Raw genomic sequence first — 27,750 nt, forward strand, 5'->3', positions numbered from 1 at the left:
TAGAAGTTGGTCTCTGGCACACAGCAGTACTTGGAAATGAATCACTACGTTTTACATTTTCATACCAAATATACCAGCCTCTCCGTAATCTTAAAATCCCAAAGATTTTAGGAAAATTATAAATATTACAAATAAAACGCTAACAATGGCTAAAACTGTAGTCCTATAATTAAAACTGTTACACTTCTTTACAATAACTAAGAAAATATCATCTTTAGAGTTCACAGTGATCAAAGTAAATCTGTGCTTCTTATTCTTATATGTGATCTATTCCCTCTAAAATATAAAGAAAAAGCTTCAAGACAAACCATATACCAAAAAACCCATCCAAACTCAAAAAAACCCAAAAAGCTGCAGAGTCAACACTGCAATACCACTGCTATTAAAATAAATGAACAAAAGCTTTAATCACATGCTTTATATGACAGAAAGTAATTTTTGTTGGCTGTATGCTCCAATGTACACAGGCACATGAAAATGGCCTAGTAAAAATATGATGATTCTGGGGAAGAATGATTTAGTGTATTTTACCAAATCTATAAACTTAATTGTGAATTATTATTTCCTGGACATAGACTTTAAATAAAATATACCTATATGAAGGTACTGTAAGGGCAAGATAATTTTACACTGTTAACAAAGGAAGGTGATAGAGAATAACTTAAAATACTTGTGATGTAAACAAACACAATAATTAAACATTTTTGTTTCCTGTTACATAATTTTCATTTTAGGACTTAAGGTTGTTCTCCATCTATCAAACCAATCTGGGCTTCCAGGAAGTTGGCTTAAATGCAGGGGTAGGTTAGGACTGACTAACTACAGGGTATAAAATTTAGAGTGACCTTTGACTCCAAAATTCTTAAATCATTTGTCAATGCTTTATTACAGGAAGCTCATCTCTGATAGATTATATTACTTCCCAAACTTGATTTTTCTGTGCCAACATTTACCTCCAGCAAAAGCCTCTTCATCCTTCAAGTTTCAGCTTAAGAGGTTCCTTCTCAATGGAGCTTTCCCTGACACTTCTTTTTCCCCAGAAACAAAGGAAGGCATTTGTTATTATGCCCAACAAACCTTTTATATACTCTCATTACAGATTTTATTACACAGATTAGTAATTACTCATCTGTATATCCAGCTCCCCTTCCAGACTGTAAGTTTTTTTTTTTAAGTTTATTTATTTATTTTGAGAGAAAGATTGTGCAAGCAGGGGAGGGGGAGAGAGAGAATCCCAAGCAGGCTCTGCACTGTCAGCATGGAGCCTGATGTGGGGCTTAAACTCAGGAACCAGTGAGATCATGACCTGAGCCAAAATCAAAAGTCAGATGCTAATTAACTGAGCCACCCAGGTGTCCCCAGACTACAAGATCCTTAAAGATAGTATGTGCTAATTATTTAATGAATAATTACTGAAATTAATAAATAATTTACTGGGTACAATAAATTCTGTAGTTTTGAGGTTCTAAGTTTAGTTTTTAAATATTTTTAACAATAACTTTTCTACCAAATTGAGTTTAAATTCAATGATATTTAAAAGAAAAAGGAAAAACTTTAAAAGTGATCCTGTAGAGTGAAACCCATCGTTACTAATGAAAGAGAGGGTAATAAGAAGCTTTTCATTCTGCTGTTCTTAGATTTATCTTATTCTCATCAAAACCATTTATTATAACTTTACAGTTGGTTGGGGTTCATTTCTGGATGTCAAAGAAACCAAGTTCTATTAGGGATATGCAAATCAAAACCATGAGGTACCACTTAGCCACCCACTGGGATGGCTACTATCAAAACAAACCAAAACAAAATAATTAGTATTGGCAAGGATATGGAGACATTGGAATCCTTGTATACTGCCAGTGGAAATGTAAAGTGGTACAGCCTCTGTGGAAATATTATGGAGACTCTTCAAAAGAAGTAAACACAATGATTATATGATCCATCAATTCCACCTCTGGGTACATACAAAAAATGTAAAAGCAGAGACTTGAACAGATATTTGTACACAGATATATTGAATAATACGAGTATTATTCACAATAGCCAAAAGGTGGAAGCAACACGAATGTTCATCGACAGATGAATGGATAAGCAAAATATGGTATATACACACAATGAGCTATTACTCAGCCTTAAAAAAGGAAATTCTGACACATGCTACAATATGGATATACCCGGAAGACATTATGCCAAGAACAAATGCTGTATGATTCTTTATGTAAGAGATAGCCAAATTCAGTTTGCCAGATGTTTAGTGAACAGGGGAACAGGGAGTCTGTGTTTAATGGGTACAAAGTTTCAGTTTTGGAAGATGAAAAAGTTCAGGAGATGGACGGTGGTGATATGCACAACAATGTGAATGTACTTAATGCCACAGAACAGTAAACTTGAAAATGGTTAAAATGGTAAATTTTATGTTACATATATTTTACCACAATTAAAAATATCAATTTTAGCCATTTGAAAATTTCCCATGGGTTTTCTGGATTAGAAGAGTCCTATTCGATCACAATTCAACCATAATATTTAATTTCTTTTGTTTGTCATGCTGGTGTTTTCCATGTATGGCAACAGAGACATTTATGATAAAAAAATAAATGTGTGAGGCTGTTTTAGTTTAGATCAAATTTAAAAATCACAAAGAACGCTAAATTTGATTTTTTAAATTTATTTATTTATTTGTTTGTTTGTTTTTTGCTGTTGTTCTGCCTATCAGGTTGAACACAGGCTGGACAAGAAGTGAAACTGGTAAATCTTCTAACTGTGGTATCCAAATTAGAGGTAACTAAGTAAAAAATTTCTACCCAGTTTTTCAAATACTTTTGAACCTTTACCTTCTCCCCTCACAATCGTACACAGCAATGGCAATGAAGATGGTTTTGTAGGTCCTAATTAGAATAACAGAAGCAATGGATTATAACTCTGAGAAAGGCTAGAGACATGTAGTCAATCAAAAACCATATCTTTTACACAGTATATACAAGGTTTAATATTTAAAAATACCAAGAACAAAGACACAACCACAAAATTCTAAATAATAGCATGAAAAAGCATCTTCAAGTCAAAGGACAGAGACAGAGGGTGAATCCTATTTAGTTACTCTGGCAAAAACTGACACAAAAAGTCAGAAAAAAAAGTAGGGTGGAAGAAAGATACACAATTGCCTCATTAATTTTATATATAGAAACTTGATTTCAGGAATGCCAGAACCAAGAAACTGCTACCAAATAAACAACAAGAGCAGAAGCAACAATAAGAAACCCAACAATCCTGGGGCGCCTGGGTGGCGCAGTCGGTTAAGCGTCCGACTTCAGCCAGGTCACGATCTCACGGTCCGTGAGTTCGAGCCCCGCGTCAGGCTCTGGGCTGATGGCTCAGAGCCTGGAGCCTGTTTCCGATTCTGTGTTTCCCTCTCTCTCTGCCCCTCCCCCGTTCATGCTCTGTCTCTCTCTGTCCCAAAAATAAATAAACGTTGAAAAAAAAAAATTAAAAAAAAAATTAAGTAAGCCGAGTGCTTACTTTATATAAAAAAAAGAAACCCAACAATCCTGTACTTCCTACCAGTCCCACTTTCCTTAATCTAGATAATTTACCTTTCACTTGCCATAATTACAAAAAATTTTAATATTGCTCAAAATCTGTAACACTCTTGCTCTTACACAGAATGAAAGCATATGCTGTCCCTGTTATCAGATAGATACAATGTAATACCAAGCATTAACATTTAGTAAATCAACCAAAATAATACTGTTACTGAAATAATGTTTCTGAATGACCATATACTTTTCTACTCATCTATTTTTTTCTGATTGACTGTTTAAGTGTGCTTCTTATTCTTACTCAAAGAACTATATGTAGTAGCTCTCTATTACCGCTAAAAGATTATGACTCAAAGTCAAAACTCCTCTTGGAGAACGAGCCTAAGAAAAGGAAGGAAGACTTCTAAGAAGCATTTCAGAAGTAAGTATTGGTATTGATTTTCACAATGATTGGGGGAGGGTCTACTGACAATTAGTAGGTGGATGGACGGATAGGTGGGTGGGGCAGAGATATCAGACATGCTACAGCGCATTATAGAGTCCTGCCAACAAAGGAATGTCCCGTGAGACAACTTTCAAATGCCCTGCCGGATATCTGCACTGATAGAAAATCTCTTTAGAATAATATGAATCTCTATTTAAAAAATACCTTGCATGGATTTATTAATTTTTCAAGAATGCAACTACCACATATACTGAAGGAAGATAATAGTTTGATTTGTCAGAACTTTGTAAACAGTTGGTTCACTGTTTCAGGAAATTATATCACCAAAGGAAATGTCACTTGAATTTGAGTCACCAATACAGGCATACCTATTTTATTGCATTTTGTAGATACTGTGTTCTTCACAAATGGAGTTTGTGGCAACCCTGTGTCAACAAGTCTGTTGGTACCATTCTTCCAACAGCACTTGCTTACTTCACATCTCTGTGTCACATTTTGGTAATTCTTGCACTATTTCAAACATCTTCATTATTGTTGTATTTGTTATAATGATCTGTGATCAGTGATCTTTGATGTTACTAGTGTAATTTTACGGGGCACCATGAACTCTACCTAAAGATGGCGAAGTTCATCAATAAATGCTATGTGTGCTCTGACTGCTTCATTCCCCATCTCTTTCTCTCCTTAGGCCTCCCTATTCCCTGAGACACAACAATATTGAAATTAATAACCCCACAAGGACCTCTAAGTGTTCAAGTGAAAGAAAGGGTCACATGTCTCTTACTTTAAATCAAATCTAGAAATGATTAAGCTTAGTGAAGGCATGTCAAAAGCTGATATGGGCCAAAAGCTAGGCCTCTTGTACCAGTTATTCAAGCTGTGAATGAAAAAAAATTTTTTTTCTTTTTTCTTGAAGGAAATTAAAAGTGTTGCTCCAGTGAACACACCAATGATAAGAAAACAAAACAGCCTTATTTCTTACATGGAGAAAGTTTTAGAATGGCTTAGACAGAAAATCAAACCAGTTATAACATTCCCTTCAACCAAAGCCTTAGCCAGAACAAGGCCCTCACCCTCTTTAATCCATGAAGACTAAGAGGAAAGGAAGCTGCAAAAGAATAGTCTGAACCTAGAGCAGATTGGTTCATGAGGTTTAGGGGGAAAAAAAGCCACCTCCATAACACAAGTGTTCAAGATGAAGCAGCAAGTACTGATGTAGAAGCTGCAGCAAATTATCCAGAAGACAGAGCTAGGATAATTAATCATGGTGGCCACACTAAACAACAGATCTTCCATATAGACTAAACAGTCTTGTATTAGAAGAAAATGCCATCTAGGACTTTCATAGCTAGAAAGGAGAAGTCAATACCTGGCTTCAAAGTTTCAAAGGACAGGCTGACTCTCTTGTTAGTAGGGGGCTAATGCAGCTGTAGCTACTTTAAGTTGAAGCCAATATGCTAATTTACCATTCCAAAAATCCTAAGTCCTTTAAGAATTATGCTAAATCTACTCTGCCTGTGCTCTAGAAATAAAACAAGGCCTGGATGATGGCACATCTGTTTACAAAAATGGTTTATTGAATTTTTTTGAAGCCCACTGTTGAAACTTTACTGTTCAGACAAAAAGCTTTCTTATAAAATACTGCTGCTTATTGACAATGCAACTAGAGCTCTGATGGAGATGTACAACAAGATTAATGTTATTTTCATGTCTGCTAACACAACATCCATTCTGTAGCCCACAGATAAAGGAGTAATTTTGACCTTCAAGACAAATGCTGTTGGGAAAACTAGACAGCAACATGCAGAAGAATGAAACTGGACCACTTTCTTACACCATACACACACACACACACAAAATTCCAAATGGATTCAAGACCTAAATGTGAAACAGAAAACCATCAAAATCCTAGAGGAGAACACAGCAACAACCTCTTTGATAATGGCCATAGCAACTTCTTTCTAGACATGTCATTAGAGGCAAGGGAAACAAAAGCAAAAATGAACCCTGGGACTTGATCAGGATAAAAAGCTTCTGTACAGCAAACAATCAACAAAACTAAAAGACAATCTTTGGAATGGGAGATGATATTTGCAAGTGATGTATCTTATAAAGGGTTAGTATCCATAAACTATAAAGAACTTCTCAAACTCACCACTCCCAAAATAAATAATCCAGTTAAGAAATGGGCAGAAGACACGAATAGACATTTTTCCAAAGAAGACATCCAGATGGCCAACAGACACATGAAAAGATGCTCAACATGACTCATCATCAGGGAAATACAAATCAAAACCACAATGATATACCACCTCACACCTGTCAGAATGGCTAAAATTAACAACACAGGAAACAACAGATATTGGTGACAATGTGGAAAAAGGGGAATGCTATTACACTGTTGGTAGGAATGCAACTGGTATAGCTACTCTAGAAAACAGTATGGACATTCCTCAAAAAGTTAAAAAGTGTAACTACTCTATGACCTAGCAATTGCACTATGAGGTATTTACCCAAAGGATACAAAACTACTGATTCAATGCAGCACATGCACCCCGGTGTTTATAGCAGCACCATCAACAAACAACCAAACTACGGAAAGAGTGCTTCAATTGATGAGTGGATAAAAAAGATGTGGTATATATATACAATAGAGTATTACTCAGCCATCAAAAAGAATGAAATTGTGCTATTGCAATGGCATGGATGGAGTTAGAGTGTATTATGCTAAGCAAAATAAAACACAGAAAGACAAATACCATATGATTTCACTCATATGTGGAATTTAAGAAACAAAGTGGATGAACATAGGGAAGGGGGAAAAAGAGACAGGGAAACAAACCATAAGAGACTCTTAACTATAGAGAACAAATAGGGTTGATGGAGAGAGGTGGGCAGGGGATGGGCTAAATGGGTGGTGGGCATTAAGGAGGGTACTTGTCGTGATGAGCACTTGGTGTTATATGTAAGTGATGAATTACTAAATTCTACACCTGAAACCAATTTTACCATATGTTAACTAAAATTTAAATAAAAACTTGAATGAGAAAAAAAAACCAAACAACTTTTCATAAAGCTATTGCTGCCACAGAGAGGGATTCCTCTGATGCATCTGAGAAAAGTAAACTGAAAACCTTCTGGAAAGAATTCACTATTCTGGATACCATTAAGAACATCTGTGATCCATGGGAAGAGGTCAAAATCTCAGTATTTGCAGGAGTTTGGAAGACATTGATTCCAACACTCCTGGATGACTTTGAGGGGTTTAAGATTTCAATGGAGAAAACAACTGCAGACGAGGTGGAAATAGCAAGAAAACTAGATAGAATTAGAAAGTGAAGCCTGAAGATGTGGCTGGATTGCTGCAATCTTATGATAAAACTCTAATGGATGAGGAGTTGCTTCTTATGGATGAACAAAGAAAGTGGTTTCTTGAAAGAGAATCTACTCCTAGTGAAGATGCTGTGGAGACTGTTGAAATGACAACAAAGGATTTAGACTATTACATAAACGTAGTTGATAAAGCAGTGGCAGAATTTGAGAGGATTGACTCCAATTTTGAAAGAAGTTTTAGTATGAGTAAAATATCATCAAGCAGTATCACATGCTACAGAGAAACTATACCTTCATGAAAGAAAGAGTCAACTGATGGAGCAAAGTTCCTTGATGCCTTATTTTAAGAAACTGGCACAGCCACCCTAACTTTTAGTAACCATCACCCTGATCAGTAAGCAGCCATCAATATCCACGCAAGACCCTCCACCAGGAAAAGATTATGACTTGCTGAAAGCTGACATTATGGTCAGCCTTTTTTAGCAATAAAGTGTTTTTAAACTGAGGTATGTACATTGCTTTTTTAGACATAATAATGTTGCACATTTAATATAGTGTAAACATAAATTTTATATGCCCTAGGAAATAAAAAAATTCATTTGACTTGCTTTGTTGTGTTACTCACTTTATTGCATGCAGTGCTCTGGAACTGAACCCACAATATTTCTAAGGTATGCCTTGGAAGTATACACTATACTTTCAGCAGTCTGCATTAGTGGCCATGGATTCACAATGATTATAATATCTGATCTTTATGTCTACTGAAGTTATGACTGCACACTTACCTTCTGAAATAGAAATTACTTAATATAACTGTATTTCTCTATTCTTCATGTAACAACTTCAGTTTTGATGTTGATTTTTTAAAGAAGTTATTAGTGTAGGCAGGTTACAGATTTAAATTTTATCACTGGATAAGAAGGGATGTAGCATTCATAAAATATTTGTTAGGGTCTGACAGGGTTGAAAAGCAACTAGATACCTGGAAGACCAAAATATAAGTTACAAATACTCACTGTCTTGGGTCTATAACAGAATCCCTCAAGGAAGAAGCTTCTACTTTTACCATAAGCAGTACTGCCAGTATTCAAACCAGGAAACCACAACAAATATTTTCAAGTATAGATTTAAACAAGCTAATGTATTAGGTAAAAAATCATAAAAACAACATAAAAATATATTGAAATTAAAGAACAGACATGCTGAGTGAATCCTATTTAGTTATTTAGGCAAGAACTGAAACAAAAAGTAGAAAACAGCAGGGTGGAAAAATGATAATTGTCTTATAAATTTTATGCACTGGGAACCTAAAAAACATGCTTCGGAAGAAAATAAAACATATATGTACAAGGTTACACAAATAGGACCCAGCAAATCCTAAACTACTGGTACAAAAAATTGAAAATTAAACCTCAAGCAGAAAAATTATTATTTAGCAACATTGGGTCAAACTGACATAATTCTAAAAATGTATTTTTAAAAGACACAGACGACTATTTTCACTTCTTCCAGGAAGCAAGTAGTTCATTTACACTGCATAATGACTATTAAAATTGTACTGCTGATCTAGTTCTTGACTTCTACATGTAATGAAAAGAATTTCCTTTAGCAATCAATCAAAGGGTATTTACTGAGTATTTTCTACGTGCTTTGTAACAAGCTAAGGACTAGTGGTGATATAAAGAAATATAAAGAAACTTAATCCCTGCCCACCTGGAGTTGATAAAACTTCAGTGATTTAGGCCTTATTTACCTTACATATCACCTAATTTCCTATTTCCACTCACATATTTAAGATCAAACTACAATTATTTTCTCATTTCAATGTGGGACACCCAGCATAGATATTTAGAAAGCAACTGGATATTTTTGTTTAGATGTTAGGAAAGAGGGTTGGACTTGGGATAGGAACCCAGCAAGCATAAAGATGATAGTTAAAATCAAAGAATGTATAAGACTGCCTGTTATGAGTGCACAGTGGAAGAAGAGAAAAAGGGCAAGAGATGGAATTCTCAAGGCTATCATTTAAGATACATGTGGGAGAAAAGGAATAAGCAAAGGAGAAAGATCACCAGAGAGAAGGAAAAGAGAGGAGAGGTGTGGCAGAAACACAGGAAGAAGTTGCAAAAAAGAATTATTTCATATGCTGTAGAGAAAGATGAAAACTGAAAAAAAGAGTACCGAATTTAATAATTAGGAAATCACTGGTGACTTTGATCAACACAGTTTGAATAAAATTAAAAAGGCTATAATGGATTGATTAAATAGGGGTAAAGAAGAGAGTGGGGAAGTAGGGTTAGTAATTACAGCTGAATCAAATAAAATATATGTATTTTTTAGTGTAAGTGAATCATATTTTTAGGTTTGAAATGAAGCACCTGGTAAAGAGGGAGAAAAATCAAGTTATGAGAAAGACAAAATTATTGAAGGATCAAGGAATCATTAAATGTAATGTGTTCTGCCAGATGGAGTTTTGAAGCAGAAGAAAGAACACCGGTGAAAAACTAACATCTGAATAAAGTATAGTGTTTAATAATAATAATGTATTAATATTAGTTCACAGTGTAACAAGTTTAACCTAGTAATGTAAAATTTAGTAAGAGAAACTGGGTGAAGGGAATATACACGAATTCTTTGTATTATCTTTCCAACTTCTCTGTAAATCTGAAACTATTCTAAGATAAAAAGTTTATTTTTTAAAAGTTAAAAAAATAGTCCTTAAAAACAAGCACATCTACAAACTGAAGCAAACACACACACACACGGGCATTACATTGACCTAGTTTTTCTTATTTTGCATAGAGTAACTGAAAACTTTATTTCAATCTATGGGAAACATCATCATTAGGGAACTCATGGTCTAGGAGACAGTATAAAGATTATCAAAACCATCTATGATTACTTAAGAATTTTGACTTTCAGGGGCACCTGGGTGACTCAGTCAGTTAAGTGTCCGACTTCAGCTCAGGTCATGATCTCGGGGTTCATGAGTTCAAGCCATGCACTGGGCTCTATGCTGACAGCTTGAAGCGTGGAGCCTGCTTCAGGTTCTGTCTCTCTCTCTCTCTCTCTCTCTCTCTCTCTGTCTGCACCCACCCCTCTAAGAATAAACATTTTAGGGGCATCTGGGTGGCTTGGTCAGTTAAGCCTCTGACTTCAGCTCAGGTCATGATCTCACAGTTCATGAGTTTGAGTCCCATGTTGGGCTCTGTGCTGACAGCGCAGAGCCTGGTGCTTGCTTCAGATTCTGTCTCCCTCTCTCTCTCTGCCCTTCCCCAGCTCATTTTCTCTCTCTCTCTCTCTCTCTCTCTCTCTCTCTCTCAAAAAAGAAACATTAAAAAAAAATAGAATAAACATTAAAAAAAATTAAAAAAAATTAAAAAAAATAAACATTAAGAATTTTGACTTTCACTGTCCCCTAATAAATACCTAAGTTTTTAAATTTTTTTGTTTTGTTTTCAAATTCTGCAAATATATGCTGGAAAAAAGGTTGACAACACTAGCAGGTAAGCAATGTACCAATTTCCTTTAAAGTTGCATAAAGAATTGGAACTACAAAGGGCGGGAGGGGAGGAGTCTCCTGCATATCTAAGTTAGAGGCCTGTGCCTTCACATTTAAATTTCAACAAGAAAACACACATTAGAGAACCATTTGCCAGTTTTTCAATAGTAAAGAATCAAGTCCACCCTTATACCTTTGTTAGCATTTTTCAAACTTGTATATTAAAGAGCACAGTGGAGAACTGAGATAAGCAAATATATCTATATTCCCTTTGTAGCTCAGGAGATATAAGAGTGAAGAAACAATTTCCTATGTACATACGATTAAGATGAACTGACTACAACTACTTATGCTTTATCTGCCAACTGCACTCATTGCAAAGGACTCTTTCTTCAAAGCAAAATCTTAGAATACCAATAAGTAACACAAGTATTTATTGGAAAAGATGTGCTTGATACAATGTGAGGCACTGTACCAAATGTGAGTAAAGACATCTGAGCATTCTGAAATATCAAACTACTTAGTATGTCCTATATTAAATTATCCTATTAATTTTTAAAAAATAAAATTTATAAATATTATGAGCACTGACTATATACTAGGTAGTATGCTTGGTACTGTGGAAATACCAAAATGAGAAGTCAGGGCCTCTGTTCTTTTTATTTATTTATTTTTTTAATGTTTATTTACTTTTGAGAGAGAGAGAGAGAGAGAGAGAGAGAGAGACAGAGTATGAGCAGGGGGGGGGGGCAGAGAGGGAGACACAGAATCCCAAGCAGTCTCCAGGCTCTGAGCTGTCAACACAGAGCCCGATGCGGGGCTTGAACTCACGAGCTGTGATATCATGACCTGAGCCGAAGTCAGACACCCAATTGACTGAGCCACCCAGATGCCCCAAGGGCCTCTGTTCTACATAAAACTTCATTTAGAAAAAATAAGGCCTCTTAAACACACAAAAAAAGAAACAAAATATCAAGTAAAATGAGTAAAATTTTAACTGAAATAGCAGTAACTCCTTAGATGACTCACTTTTTTCCCTTTAGAAGATTATCAAATACATCCTTCTTAATAGAGTTAAATGTGACATAATTCCATTACAGGTGTAATAAGAGTTATTAATTAAAATGGACAACCATCCTATCTCTTTTCATCATTTCTAACATCTATTTCAACATCACAAACTTGTCAAACTTCAAAATAAATTTTTGATCTCGCCAGGTTCAAGACAAAAAGGAAATTAAAAACATGAAAACTGTAAAAAAAAAAAAAAAACTTGCCATGCTGTTCAAAATCAATTTATATATATTGCATTTTATAGTAGATAACATTTTCAAGAGGATATACACTAAGGTACAAGCAAGTTCTAACAACTTCTGGTACCTAAAATATTGTGTCAACTTGAGAATGGCTATAGCTGAATAACTACAGGAATTCTCCACCACTTCTCTCCTCTTCCTCTACAAACCTGTCACTTGTGTCTCCAGAGTACCACTGTTGCCTAGAAATTTCTTCTCCTAACTCATTCCCTAGTGTTGCCTCACTCTTGAGCAGATTTAAGGTGGCAGGATTGGGAAAGAGAGATACAGGGAAAACTGCTGCTACTGCTAGTTCTCTCCTACACTGCTAAACTCTCTGGAAAAACTCTCTAGGTTCAAGTCTTGCTGCTGATATTAGTTATTGGCCTTGAAAAAGTCCATACTGTGAGCTCTTCCCTTTGCTTCACAAAAGCAAAGATGTATAAAATACCTGTTTTTCTTTAATTAAGAAGACTTGGGCTGCCCAGGTGATTCAGTCAGTCAAGCATCCAACTTCAGCTCAGGTCATGATCTCCAGGTTCACGGGTTCAAGTCCTGCATCAGGCTCTGTGCTGACAGCTCTGAGCTTGGAGCCTGCTTCCAATTCTGTCTCCCTCTCTCTCTCTGCCCCTTCCCTACTTGTGCTAGGTCTCTCTCGAAAATAAAAACATTTAAAAATTAAAAAGAGGGGCGCCTGGGTGGCGCAGTTGGTTAAGCGTCCGACTTCAGCCAGGTCACGATCTCGCGGTCCGGGAGTTCGAGCCCCGCGTCAGGCTCTGGGCTGATGGCTCGGAGCCTGGAGCCTGTTTCCGATTCTGTGTCTCCCTCTCTCTCTGCCCCTCCCCCGTTCATGCTCTGTCTCTCTCTGTCCCAAAAAAAAAAAAAAAAAAGTTGAAAAAAAAAAAGAAAAGACTTAGCTAAGTTTAAAATAAGATAATCATTTCTGTAATCAGGGGTTGAGCCTTTGGGACTCCATGTCTAGAAACAGGCAGTCTGAAGTTCAAATCCTTTGACATGATAAGGATTAATAGCATCCCTTTGTATCTGGGTCCTAGAGTCAGGTTCAACTTAAAGGAAGCTGAAAAAAATTTGTGTACCTTTAAATATGTATAAAACCTCCAAAGAGATAACAATAATATCTCTTTTTTTAAAAGAAAATATTATGAGAAAAACCACACAGATATGCATCAAAAACAGACAAAACTGAAAGAGGTCCAATAAATATGGAAATAAAAAAATCACTTAAATATTCAGAAGACAGTATGAACTCTAGATTGGACACAGGTGTGAGAATTAGTGAACTGGAAGCTAGAACTAAGGTATTCACAGTGAAAGCAACACAGAGAGAAATACATGAGAAATATGAAAAAGAAGTTTAAAAGCCATAGAAGACAGAGTAGTATCAAGCAAGAGTTCTAGACTGAGAATATTAGAGGCTGAGAAGCAGTTATGTATGCATGTATGTATGTATGTATGTATATGTGTATGTATGTATTTTTAATATAATTTACTGTCAAATTGGCTTACACACAACACCAGTACTCATCCCAACAAGTGCCCTCCTTGATGCCCATCACCCACTTTCCCCTCTCCCCCACCCCTCATCAACCCTCTGTTTGTTCTCTGTATTTAAGAGTCTCTTATGGTTTGCCTCCCTCTCTGTAACTATTTTTCCCCTTCCCTTCTCCCATGGTCTTCTGTTAAGTTTCTCAAGATCTACATATGAGTGAAAACATACGATATGTATCTTTCTCTGACTGACTTATTTCACTTAGCATAATACCCTCCAGTTCCATCCATGTTACTGCAAATGGAATGATTTTATTCTTTGAGAAGCAATATTTAAAGAAAAAAAAATAGCTGAAAAATTTTCTGAACCATATTAATAACAGCCTTCAGCCTGAAAGCACACACAAGTGCAGAGTAGGAAAAACATGAAAAAATATTATAGATACAGCACAATAAAATTACAAAATATCAAGGACAAAGAAATAACCCTAAAATCCATGTAACACAGATTACTAACAAAGTAATGGCAATTAGATTAAAAACATACTTTATACCAGCAATTATAAATGTCAGAAAGCAATGGAATAAGTAGTATCTTCAATATTGAGTGAAAGTAAATGTTAATCTAGAATTCTGTACCTAAATTAGTGTTCAATAATAATTATGAAATAAAGACATAAAAACTGAAACAGATCACCCCTACAAAAGAATGTATTTCATTAAAAATAAAAGTAAATCCAAAGGGAAGAGGTGGTATGCAAGAAACAATGGTAAGTAAAAGAAATCATTAAATTTTAGTAGAAAATAAAAATGAGTAACTGCTAAAAAGTTGGAAAATGTTTGAGTTTAAAAACAAGCAGAACTAGAACACACATTATGGGGGGAAATATTTGCAAATTATTTATTTGCTAAGGGTCTTGTATCTAGAGTAAAAAAAAAACTCTTAGAACTCAATTAAAAGTATTCTAATTTTATGAGAGAGAGAGAGAGAGAGAGAGAGAGAGAGAGAGAGAGAACGCACAAATGGGGGAGAGAGGCAGAGAGAGAAAGAATTTTAAGTAAGCTCAACTCAGTACAGAGCCCAATGTGGGGCTCGATCTTATGACCCTAGGATTATGACCTGGGCTGAAGTCAAGGGTCAGATGATCAACCAACTGAGCTACCCAGGTGCCCCCTTCAAAAATTTTTTAATGGACAAAAAGATTTGAATAGGCATTTCTCCAGAAAAGGTGCAAATGGCTAACAGGGATATGAGAAGATGTTTGAAATCATTAGTTATTAGCAAAATGTAAATCAAAACCACAATGTGGTATCATTCCCACCATGATGGCTATAATTAAAAAGACAAAACCAAGAGTTGACAAGGATATGAAGACACCGGAACACTTAAAAACTGCTGGTGGGAATGTAAAATGGTGCAGCCACTTTGGAAAATAGTTTGGCAATTCCTCACAAAGTTAAAAATAGAGTTACCATATGATCCAGTAACCCCACACTTTAGGTATATACTCAAGAGAAATGAAAATATATATGGATGCAAAGACCTGTCCACTAGAGGTCAAAGTAGTGCTATTTCTAGCCAAAAGGTGGAAACAAACTAAATGTCCACCAACTGATGAATAGATAAACAAAATATACTATATCCATACAATGAAATATTATTTGACAAAGAAAGGAATGAATTACTGATATGTGCTATGACATCAATGAACCTTGAAAATATTATGCCAGGTGAAAGAAAACAGTCACAAAATACCAAATACTGTATGATGCTATTTATATGAAATGTCCACAGCAGGCAAATCGATAGAGACAGAAAGTAGATTAGTGACTGATTAGGGCTGGGGGCTACAGGTTTGGAGGAATGGAAAGTGAGAATTACTGGGAACATAGTCTCTTTTAGGGGTATAAAAATGTCCTAACATTGGAGTATGGTGTTGGCTGCACAATTCTATGAATATACTAAAAAAATTGAAACTTTAAATGGGTAAATTGTATGGTATGTGAGTTAAATCTCAATAAAGCTGGTAAAAGGGAAAAAAGTAGAGCTAAACTATTATGTAATAGTAATGTGAAAAGTGAGAGTGGAAATACTTGAGTTAAAATGTAAATCCCTATATTATTTGTAGGCAGATAGAGATACTCAATATATAGGTATAGCTAGAAAATAATAAAATACAATCCATAGCGTCTACCTCATCAAAGAGAAAAATATGAAAAGAAACTTAACAAATTAAATGCAAAGTCAATCAAAATCCTAGAATTATTCTCCACAGAAGTAGGTAAACTGATTAAAAATAGCATATGGAAGGGTAAAGATCAATGCAATTCTGAAAGAAAAAAAGGATTGGGGGGTCTGTTGAGCCAGATATCAAGACTTTATAAAAAATACTTTAATTAAGACAGTGCATAACACCCCAGTTACATTAATGAATAGATGATCTAAACAGAAAATCAACAATCACATATCAGGCCACAAAATAAGTCTCAACAAATTCAAAAAGATCAAAGTCATAGCATCTTTTCTGACCACATGCTATGAAACTAGAAATCAACCACAAGAAAAAGCCTGGAAAGCTCACAAATACATGGAGGTTAAATAAATGCTACCAGACAATGAACGGGTCAACCAAGAAATCAAAGACAAAATAAAAAAAAATACACAGAGACAAATGAAAATGAAAACACATCAGTCCAAAATCTTTAGGATACAGCAAAAGTTGTTCTAAGAGGGAAGTTTATAGCAATACAGGCCTACCTAAAGAAGAAAAAAACCAAATAAACAGCCTAACCTTCTACCTAAAGCATCCGGAAAAAGAAAAACAAAAGAAACTAGTAGAAGGAAATAATAAAGATTACAGCGGAAATAAATAAAATAGAAACTAAAAAATAGAACAGATAATAAAACCAGGAGTTGGTTCTTTGAAAATATCAACAAAATTGATAAACCTTTAGCCAGACTCATTAAAGGGAGAGGGAGGGAGGGAACACACTCAAATAAAATCAGAAAAAAAAAAGGAAAGGAGAGAAATAACAACTGACACCACAAACTACAAAAGATTGTAACAGAATATTATGAAAAATTATATGCCAACAAATTGGGATAACCTAGAAGAAATAGATAAATTCATAGAAACGTACAATCTCCCAAAACTGAATCTGGAAGAAATACAAAATTTGAACAGACTGATTACCAGTGATGAAACTGAATCAGTAATCAAAAAACTCTTAACAAACAAGTTCAGGACGAGATGGCTTCATAGGTAAATTCTACTGAACAAAATGATCTAAAGAAGATAAAGGGGCACCTGGGTGAATCAGTCAGTTAAGCATCCACCTTTTGGTTTTGGCTCAGGTCATGATCTCATGGTTTGTGAGATTGAGCCCCATGTCCAGTTCCACGCTGACAACACAGCCTGCCAGGGATCCTCTATCTTTTCTCTCTGTCCCTCCCCTTCGCACATCCTCTGGCCCTCCTTCTCTCTCTCTCTCAAAATAAATTAATAAATAAACATTAAAGAAGACATGATATCCATTCTTCTCAAACTATTCCAACAAATAGAAGAGGATGGAAAACTTCCTGATTCATTCTATGAAGCCAGCATTATCCTGATACCAAAACCAGATAAAGAAACTACCAAAAAAAAAAAAAAAAAAGATAGAAAGAAAGAAAAAAGAAAACTACAGGCCATATCTCTGATGAACACAGATGCAAAAATCCTCAACAAAATATTAGCAAACTGAATCTAATGATACATTAAAAAAAATCATTCATCATGATCAGTGGGATTTATCCCTGAGATGCAAGCGTGGCTCAATATTTGCAAGTCAATCAATGTGATACATCACATCAATAAAAGAGATAAAAACCATATGATCATTTCAATAGATGCAGAAAAAGCATTTGACACAGTACGACATCCATTCATGATAAAAGCCCTCAACAAAGTAGGATCAGAAGGAACATACCTCAACATAATAAAGGCCATATATAAATCTACAGATTTAATGCACTCCCATCAAAATACCAACATTTTTCACAGAACTAGAACAAGCAATCCTAAAATCTGTATGGAACCACAGAAGACCCCAAATAGCCAAAACAATCTGGAAAAGAAAAACAAAGCTGGAGGTATAACAATCCCAGACTTCAAGTTGCACTACAAAGCTGCAGTAATCAAAATGCTAATCTATCATACTGGCACAAAAATAGGCCCATTGTTCAATGGAACAGAAGCCCAGAAATAAACCCACATTTATATGGTCAATCTTTGACAAAGGAGGAAAGAATATGCAATAAGGAAAAGATAGCCTCTTCAACAAATGGTGCTGTAAGAACTGGATGGCTACATGCAAAAGAATGAAACTGGACCGCTGGCTTACACCATACAAAAAGATAAAGTCGAAATGGATTAAGGACCTAAATGTGACCCCTGAAACTATAAAAATCCTAGAGGAGAGCACAGGCAGTATTTCTCTGACTTTGGACATAGCAACTTTTTTCTAGGTATGTCTCTGAAGGCAAGGGAAATAAAAGCAAAAATAAACTATTGGGACTACATCAAAATATAAAGCTTCTGCACAGTGAAGGAAACAATCGACAAAACTAAAAGACAACCTGCTGAATGGGAGAAGATACTAGCAAGTGACATATCCATAAAAGGTTAGTATCCAAAATAAAGAACTTATACGTCTCAACACCCATAAAACAAATGATCCAATTAAAAAATGGGCAGAACACATGAGTAGACATTTCTCCGAAGAAGAATTACAGATGCTCAACATAATCCATCATCAAAGAACTGCAAATCAAAACTACAATGAGACATTACCCCACACCTATCAGAATGGCTAAAATAAAAAACACAAGAGGGATACCTGGGTGGCTCAGTCAGTTAAGCATCCAACTTTGGCTCCAGCCATGATCTCGCAGTTCATGAGTTTGAGCCCCGCGTCAGGCTCTGTGCTGACAGCTGAGAGCCTGGAGCCTGCTTTAGATTCTGTGTCTCCCCCTCTCTCTGCCCCTCCCATGCTCATGCTCTGTCTCTTAATAATAAACGTTAAAAAAATTTTTTTTTAAAAAACAACACAAGAAACAAAAAGTGTTAGGATGTGGAAAAGTAGGAACCTTTGTGTCCTGCTGGTGGGAGAGCAAACTGGTGTAGCTGCTGTGGATAACAAGCGGTTCAAAAAGTTAAAAATGGAACTACCCTATGATTCAGTAATCACACTACTGGGTACTTACTCCAAAAATACAAAAACACTAATTCAAAGGGATACATACACCCTCATGTTTAGAGCAGCATTATTTACAATCGCCAAATTATGGAAGCAACTCATTTTATCAATAGATAAATGGATAGGAAAATGTATATATGGAATGTTACTCAGCCATAAAAAGGAATGAAATCTTGCCATTCACAAGTATAATGAAAATATAGTATTAGCACATATAATGCTAAGCAAAATAAGCCAGTCACAGAAAGACAAATACCATATGATTTCACTTATGTGTGGAATTTAAGAAACAAAACAAATAAGCAAAGGGAAAAAGAGGAGAGAAAAATTAACCAAGAAACAGACTCTTATCTATAGACAACAAACTGATGGTTACCAGAGTGGGGACGGGTGAAATAAGTAAAGGGGATTAAGAGTACACTTATAATGATGAGCACTGAGTAATGTATAGAATCACTGACTCACTAGATTGTACACCTGAAACTAATATAACACTGCATGTTAACTACACTGGAATTAAATGAAAAACAATAAAAAAGTGCATTACTGGCCCACCAGATCAACAGATGAATTAAACTGAAGACAGAACTTAGGAAGAGAACAAGATGCATGAAAGAGAATGCTGGTATATGACAGAGAAGTCAAACAACACTGATTAGTGGGGGAAAAGATGGCTCATTCAATAAAAAGTACTGGGACAAATAACTCCATATGGGAGAAAATAAATTCTCTATTTCATACACAAAAATCAATTCCTAAATGTTGAAAAACTAAATTTTAAGACAATTTGAAGAAAACACTAGAAAAACAGCTTTATGATCCTGGTGTATGAAAGGAATATCTAAACAAGTAATAAACTTGTTTATTATAAATAAAATCATTAGTCCTAATACATTTACCTACAAATAGCTTTAAAATTTCTGTGTCAAAAAAAGACACCATCGACAAAGTTAAATACATACAAGGGAGGATGAACTGGAAGAAAATACTTACAACAAACACAATAAAGAATTAGAATACAGATTATTGAAAGAACTAATAAGGAAAAGACAAACTATCCAATAGAAAAACAAGCAATAGGGGCGCTTGGGTGGCGCAGTCGGTTAAGCGTCCGACTTCAGCCAGGTCACGATCTCGCGGTCCGGGAGTTCGAGCCCTGTGTCGGGCTCTGGGCTGATGGCTCAGAGCCTGGAGCCTGTTTCCAATTCTGTGTCTCCCTCTCTCTCTGCCCCTCCCCCGTTCATGCTCTGTCTCTCTCTGTCCCAAAAATAAACATTGAAAAAAAAATTTTTTTAAAAAAAAGAAAAACAAGCAATATATTCATATGAATGAAATACAGGACACTTGAATCTCACTAGCAATCAGGGAAATGCAAATTAGAACAAAATAAAATACAATTCACATCCATCAAATTGGTAAATTTTTTCATGTCTGACAGTACAAAGTGTTGATGAAGATATAGGGAAAGAGGAACTCACATGTTTTGGAAAATAATTTGGCAATACATGCTAATAGTTATAATGTATACACCCCATTACCCAACAATTCCACTTCTAAGTATTCCAATTGAAAAAAACCCCACAAAAACATAAATACGATCACTGCAACATTTTTGTAATAGGAAAAAATGACAACAATCCAAATATCTATTTCAGAAGAAGAGCCTCCTAAAAGACTGGGTAGGGCCAAGGTTGCTTTATTTTGTAGTATGAGAGCCTAGCAACATGCTATCACAGATTAGATGTTCAGAAAACGTTCAAGTGAATAAATAACTAAATGAGAAAGAAATGGTGTTACTGAAAAGTAGATAAAGAGTTGAGAAAATTTTTGCTATATGGAGAACTAAAAATAGACAAAAATCCTTGCCTTCATGAGATAAATGAGACAAATAAATAAATTACAGAGTATGTTAAATAGTGTTAAGTACTTAGAGAAATAAAAAAAGGGCTGGGGAATAGGGAAATATTGGGAAGGTTTACAGTTTTATAGTCAATGTCCAGAAAAAGCCTCACTGATAAGTAACAATTGAATAAAGACTTGAAGGGAATAAGGGAGCCAGCGGATGGCAGTGTGGGGGATTGACATTCCTAGAAGAGGTAATAGCCAGGACAATGATCTTGAGATTGAAGTATGTCTGACCCTTCTGATAAATTGCAAGGCAGCCAGTGTGGATAAAGCAAAGTGAGGGAAAAGTGACATGGGATTTGAGAAGCAGTTTGGGGGGTCAAAGAAGGGGGAGGTTGCACAGAGGGATACAGATCAAGCAGTCCTTATAAGGTTTTAAACCTTATAAGGACCTTATAAGGACCTTATAAGTCCTTATAAGGTTTTAAACCTTATAAGGACCTTATAAGGACCTTATAAGGTCCTTATAAGGCTTTAAACACTGAATTACATGATCTAATGTGTGTTTTAATAAAATCATTCTGGCTGCTAGGTTGAAAACAGACTGCAGGGATTGAAGGGATATTTAATGACGATAATGGCAATCATAAGGTTCTTTTGGAGGATCTAAGCAAGGTCCCTACTTCAGTGCTGCTGGGATATTTCGTATTCCTCTAATCCTTGACCTCCCTAATCAAATGAAAAACTGGGTGTCTAAGAATATAGGTCTAAACACAGAGACAAAAGAAGCAAATATTCAAAGATCTAGGTTCTTAAACACTAATTCCTGAGATTAAAACTTACTTAGCCATACCAAAATGATACTACCATAGGCCTGTGCCTCCTTTTCTACTCTTAAGAGAAAGGCAAAGAACACAGCTACTTCTAAACTGATGCTGAAATAAATATGATAATCATTTATTCAACCAACATTTGGTTGGTGAGCATCTATTATGAATGGGCCAGCTGCTGTCTTGAGTCCAAGGGATATAAAGATGAATAAGATATGCCCCTACCCTAAGATATTTACAGTCTAGTGAGTTATCCAGGCTTATATCATGTGCTATACAGAAACACAAACACACTTTTCATGTTACACAGCAACACTAACAGAAACACTATAACATAAGCCACAAATGCAAGCTACATATACAATTTTTAAATTTTTAGTAACCACATTAGAAAAATAAATAAAAAGAAACAGGTAAAATTAATTGAAATAATATATTTTACTTCACCCAATATATCAAAAATACCGTTATTTCAACATGTAACCAACATAAAAAATTGGGATATTTTACTTTTTTTTTTTTTTACTGTTTTCAAAATCCTGTATTTATACTTAAGAATATCTCAATTCTAGCTACATTTCAAGTGTACTGGACAGCACAATTATATAGATCTATTTTCTAGAAAATTGGAAATAATTTGACAGCCACAAGTACACGACAAAGTAAAATAGAGGGAGACTTCAACATGTTTACAGGTTAAAGGAAAAGAGTTAAGACTAAACATAGTATAGATAATTGATAGGGCATGTGGAGAGCAAGATCAAAGACAGGATCTAGAGCACAAGCAGATCAGTTAGTTTGGAAAGGAGGACAGTCACACCTTTCTTTGTGACAGGTGGAAAGGGAAGAATTAAATACAGGTATAAACAAGTTTGGTAAGTGTGAGAGAACAGAAAGTTGAAAGAGTTTAGTTTAGCTTCCCATTTTTCTCAGCAAATCAGAAGACCATCTCACCAGGCCTTTTACTACAGCCAAAATCTGAAGGCAGAACAATTTAAGAAATAGTATCCTGGCATGACAAGATTAAGTTGGATTTTTGTAAAATTACAGTAGTTTTCTAGTTTTCTTCTGGAGTGGTCAATCTTGAATTTTGTCATTTTATCTCTAAACAAAGAAGCAATAACTCTGGACTCATTCTTTCCTTACCTATTCATTACTCAGCATACATGTACCCAATGTCTACTTCATGTCAAGTACAGTGAGTCACTGAACATACAAAGATGAGTAAGACTTACATTTGCATCCCCAATATTTAGCATATTATAATGTCTGCACACAGTAAGTGCTTTAAAAACATAGCATTATATTGTTCTGTAAAGAAATATTACATGTCAACTAAAATATGTATTAGCAAAGACTTTAACTTAGAAGTCTAAGGAAGCGCTGTTCAATAGAATTTTCTGTGATAACGAAAATGTTCTACTCCGAAATGTCCAATATGGTAGCTAATAAGCACATGAGTTTTTAATTTAATGAAATGGATTTTAATTTTAATAGCGTATGTGGTTAATGGCTACCATCCAAATCCAAATATTAGAATACAGTGAGTAGCTAATGGCATTTTCACTATTGTAATCAAGGTGCTGTCATCTCTAAAGGGTTAATACACATAATATGCTGTTAGAAATGACGGGGCGCCTGGGTGGCGCAGTCGGTTAAGCGTCCGACTTCAGCCAGGTCACGATCTCGCGGTCCGTGAGTTCGAGCCCCGCATCAGGCTCTGGGCTGATGGCTCAGAGCCTGGAGCCTGTTTCTGATTCTGTGTCTCCTTCTCTCTCTGCCCCTCCCCCGTTCATGCTCTGTCTCTCTCTGTCCCAAAAATAAATAAACGTTGAAAAAAAAAAAATTAAAAAAGAAATGAGTATACTATAATACTAATTGTATCAGAAAAATATCATAAGAAATTCTACTTAGAATTCTCTTTGTATAAAATAACTTCAGCACTGTGAGCCAGAAAAGAACAAAAGAAAAAGAAAAAAGATATGCCAATTTTTTCTTTTCACTCTACTTCCTCAAGGGGAAAACATCAACTTGAGTTTTCTCATTGTGTCAAGTAGTGAAAATACTGTGTGGAGACAAAGAGTCAAAGATTTCTTAAATTAGGAATTATTAGAGCATAGGAATTATTTTTGTAATGAAATAACAAGAAACTTTTTTGTCAAGACAACATAAGTTGTTAAGATCAGGATTCATATAATGAATTGTTTATAACTCAAAAAAACCCATTCTTGTGATTTGCTTATTAATGTCCCCAAGTTTGCCCCACTTACCTGAATTTTTAAAGTGAACCTACTGCTAAAAGACATTCAATCCACAGAGTGAATCGAAGAGTAATCTAAACTAGACTTTGAGTTGAATAATTTCTGGCATAATAACTAAAATAGCTGTTTAGGCCTGGGATAGTAAAATGAACTTTTATGACTCTCTGTATCCACTATCCATTATGTATAATTTAAGTGACTGTACACACTTAATCAGAGATACAAACTCCCACACTGGAACAGATCTGATTACATACTTAGATCTGATAACTTAAGAGTAAAACCAGTGAGGTGTGCAACTAGATGTCAGAGATAGCATTTTTTATGCACAGCAACTTGTTCAACTTGTTAACTACCCGGTAAGGCAGTTGTCTCGTAGATTAACTACACAACTTCCTGCCCTTCCTTTTAGTTGTGTTCCTTTGAAGCCATTTTAAAAAACATTACCAGATTGCCTGTCTTGAAGATGAGAGTGGTTACACAACCAAGATTTTATTCAGGTTAACAGAAATACCTAACATTTAGGTGCAGTGTCTTAATCTATTAGAAAAGCTTTAAGAAAACCACTTTATAATGATCTTCCTACCACACAAAAACAGCATCAGCTAAATAAATCTTCTAAATATAAAGACTGGCAAATCAAAAGCATGAGATCAGATCTGTAATCATTAACTTCCAGAGTCAAGTTGTGCTATGGCTTATTGCAATAAAGCCAGGGTATTACAACAATACCGTGTTATAATGACATCATTAGCTTAGTTTCCTAACAAGGCATATATATGAATCTACAATTAGCTAAAAATAGGAAGCCAACACTTAAGTGGCCGGCAGTTCCAGTTAATTTGTAAGATATTTTTCTAGTAATATATTTCACGATGCCTTTTGCAAAATGAATTAAGAGAAGGCTGGCTCTGAAAACAGATTTAATATTAAAATGCTGTTCTAGAGCAGGGAAAAAGAGGTATCAATGCTTTAGTCCCACAAAATCTTTATAGTGCCACAAAAATCGTTTTTGCTGCACTGCCTTTTGAAGTAGTAAATGAAAATACTGAGTTGTAGCAGCATTAATTAATGCGACTCAGAAATTAGGCAGCAGCCAGCAAAAGACCTCATCATAGAGATAAGATTAGACTTCTTCAGCCAGGACCAATTTCTGTCCTCATTGTCACTGTTGCCTTAGTGCTGTATTTTCTGGGCTGTAGTTGCCAAGAGGCAGGAAAGATTTTTCTCTCTGAATTAATTCTGAGAAAGGTGGCGCTTTTTATATGCTTTAAATCACCCTTTTCTAAGATTTTTTTTTTCTCCAGATGTTGCAGTAAAACTGCGAAGTTAACCATTGGTTCCAAACCTGTCTCGTTCAAACTGCCTTGAGAGAATGGAAAAAAGTAAGGTTCACATTCCAGAAGTTTGACTTGAGGTGGGGTGAGGACAGGATAAGAAGGAAAACATAGTTCTTAACTTTCGTCCAAATCTTTTCCGAAAGTAGACGGGGTGTTGGAATATTTTCTTTCCCTCACCCAGGCCTTGAGTAAAATTTCTTTCGAGGCGAGGTGGTTACATGAGATACGGTAACTCCTCCTCGATAACCAACTCCAACACTGAATCGTGACACCCCAACTGCAAACAGTGACAAGACGGGGCTGAAGATTAAGTCCTTCCCCTCCCCTTCGCTCAAATGTGTCCCAAATCGTTAAGGGCAGGAAACACAAGCCTCTTGGCTCTCCCCAACACTCAGTCTCTTTCCGTACCCTCGCCCTGTTTCCTCGGGGGGGGGGGGGGGGCGCAGAACCCGCTCCGGACCCCGGCTCGCGGCCGCGGCGCCAGGAGCAGCGAGAAGGGAGGAAATCAGAAGCGCGGGGAGGAAGCAGCCGCCTCCGGCCGGCCGCGAAGTCCGGGGCTCGGAGGCGAGACGCGTGCGGGGGCCGTGAGGGGCTTTCCGGCTCCGGCCCCGCGCGCGTCTCCGTCGCGGCCTAGCCCGGCGCCCGAGCCCCGGCCTCGCGGCTCCGCGCCGCCAGCCCTACCCCGCCATCAGGGCCCAAGAGGCCGCGCGGCGGCGGACGTCCGGGAGGGTAAGAGGCACTTACCAGCTGCTGCCGAACCCAGCGCCACATGCCCCCGCCGTCGCCGTCCCGGTCCCGCGGCACGCGGGGGCCGAGGGGCTGCAGGTGGAAGCTGACGAGCCAGAGGGGGAAGCGGGAGTGCCCCTCTGGCTGAAGTTCCGCTCGCCGCCGCCGCCACCTCACTCCCCGCGCCGGGTCCCCATCTCGCCGCGCCGGCCCTGAGGTCCTACAGGCGCGGCGCCGGCGCCGCCCCCGCCCAGCGCAGCTGAGCCGGCCGCCACGCCGCAGCCACCTTCATTATTGACCGCTGTCACCCGGAGCACCACCACCACCCCACCCTCCCTGCCCGGCCCCCCAGCCGCACCCGGGCCCGCCCCCGGCTCCCGGGCCCGCCCCCGGACGTGACGAAAGGGGCTGTACGGACCCTGGGGCCCGGCGCGCCCGGCAGCGTTCGGGAACCAGAGTAAGCCGGTGGGCGGGGCCAGCCGCGAGTGTGGCCAGGTGCAGCTTCTGCCCTCTGTCTCCCTGGCCCCAATCCCAGGGGTAGGATTAAATCGCGCCTCTCTCTCCCCAGAGTCTGCAGCTTCTTGCCGACTCCTCTTTCTACCTCCTGTGGCTGTCTGCCTTCTCTGGTACCCCCGTCCCCCAAAACGCATACACACAATCTCGGGTGTAACGACTGAAGGTTAATTCCCAGAGGTCTCAAGTTTAGGTTTAATTAAATTGTCAAAGTCTTTGTCTTAATGCATAAAGCAGCTCCCTTCTTAAACAAATGACTGAGCTGGGGCTAGGGGAATCTTGATCACTGCCTTTAAGTAATGTTGAGAAGAGTTGCAACTCCCCTGTGCCTGGTCCACTCTAGACCACTGTTTCCGGGAGAATGGAAGAGATACTCTGTTTTGCCTTGCTAAATTGAACAGGTTAGGGGAAGAATATTTTCTATGGGAAGGTGGTTTTTTTCCTATAACTCCTGTAATCAAAAATACTCAGAAGTAGCAAGACACAGGTAAGATAAGGGTATGGATAAATAAAGGTAAGGAGGAATATTAAAGCCACTAGAAAAGCCAAGGCTTTGACTTGGAAGACTGAAATGAAGTGCCAGGTCTCGTTTTCTTCAAAAGTAGCCGCATATACATCTTGAGTGTTATATACATTTATTGTGCGCAGTATTTTTGCTGAATTAAAGCACACTTCACGAACGTACAGGTGTTTGCGGTTAAAACAATTCTTTCCTTCCCTTTTCTTTTCTTTTTGAGAGAAAACAGAAATGAGAGTAAATGACCAGGCAAGCTATTGCATATGTACATAATATTTTCCTTTCTATAAAGATTCCTTACTATATAATGAGTATCCCGCGCCACAGATAGAGCCTTTCCTTAGGGATGTTTATGACGTATAAAACCAGCAGCGGAATATTATAAGTAATCCAACTATAGAAATTAGCTAGATATTTAAAGGAAAAAATAACCTCACTTTTGTTCTTATGATTGAACCTTGCTTTTTGACCCTAAAAGGAAGTTTGAGATACATTTACTTGTTGTTATACTAATAAAATATTACTACCATGCATGGAGCACTTGTGTGTCACAGGCCCTATACTATGCTCTTTACTTGCATGGTCTAATTTAACTCCCCTCTATCCTTTGAAGTTGATATTATTATTTCCATTGTATGGATGCAGAAATGGAGGCTCAGGTTAAAAATTTGCTCAGAGTAAGGAACTTGGCAAAGCTAGGATTCAGACTCTGGATGGTCAAGCAACAAAACTTGTGTGCTAAAGATATGTAGAGAAACAAAAATATGACCATACCTACTTAGCATACCTACTTTTCACCTGCAAGTGGTCTGATTAAAATTAGGCCTGGAAATTTTTATATATATGCCACTAACATTTAT

The 27,750-nt window shown here is 36.9% G+C and overlaps 1 protein-coding gene across 10 annotated transcripts in view; it reads right to left on the bottom strand.

The window, feature by feature from the left end:
• Positions 1-26,232, bottom strand: part of ATP11B (ATPase phospholipid transporting 11B (putative)) — a 127,063-nt gene extending 100,831 nt beyond the window's left edge. For 6 of the 10 annotated variants that reach the window (XM_043594819.1, XM_043594817.1, XM_043594814.1 and 3 more), the window contains exon 1: positions 25,879-26,173. In XM_043594819.1, the coding sequence (XP_043450754.1) occupies positions 25,879-25,905 (27 nt within the window). In that variant the 5' untranslated portion in view covers positions 25,906-26,173. Of the gene's footprint in view, positions 1-25,878 lie in introns of all 10 variants that reach the window. The other 4 variants (XM_043594811.1, XM_043594810.1, XM_043594816.1 and 1 more) reach the window with 1 other exon arrangement.
• Positions 26,233-27,750: the final 1,518 nt, after the last annotated feature.

Source organism: Prionailurus bengalensis, chromosome C2, assembly GCF_016509475.1.
Source record: "Prionailurus bengalensis isolate Pbe53 chromosome C2, Fcat_Pben_1.1_paternal_pri, whole genome shotgun sequence".
Classification (NCBI taxonomy): domain Eukaryota; kingdom Metazoa; phylum Chordata; class Mammalia; order Carnivora; family Felidae; genus Prionailurus; species Prionailurus bengalensis.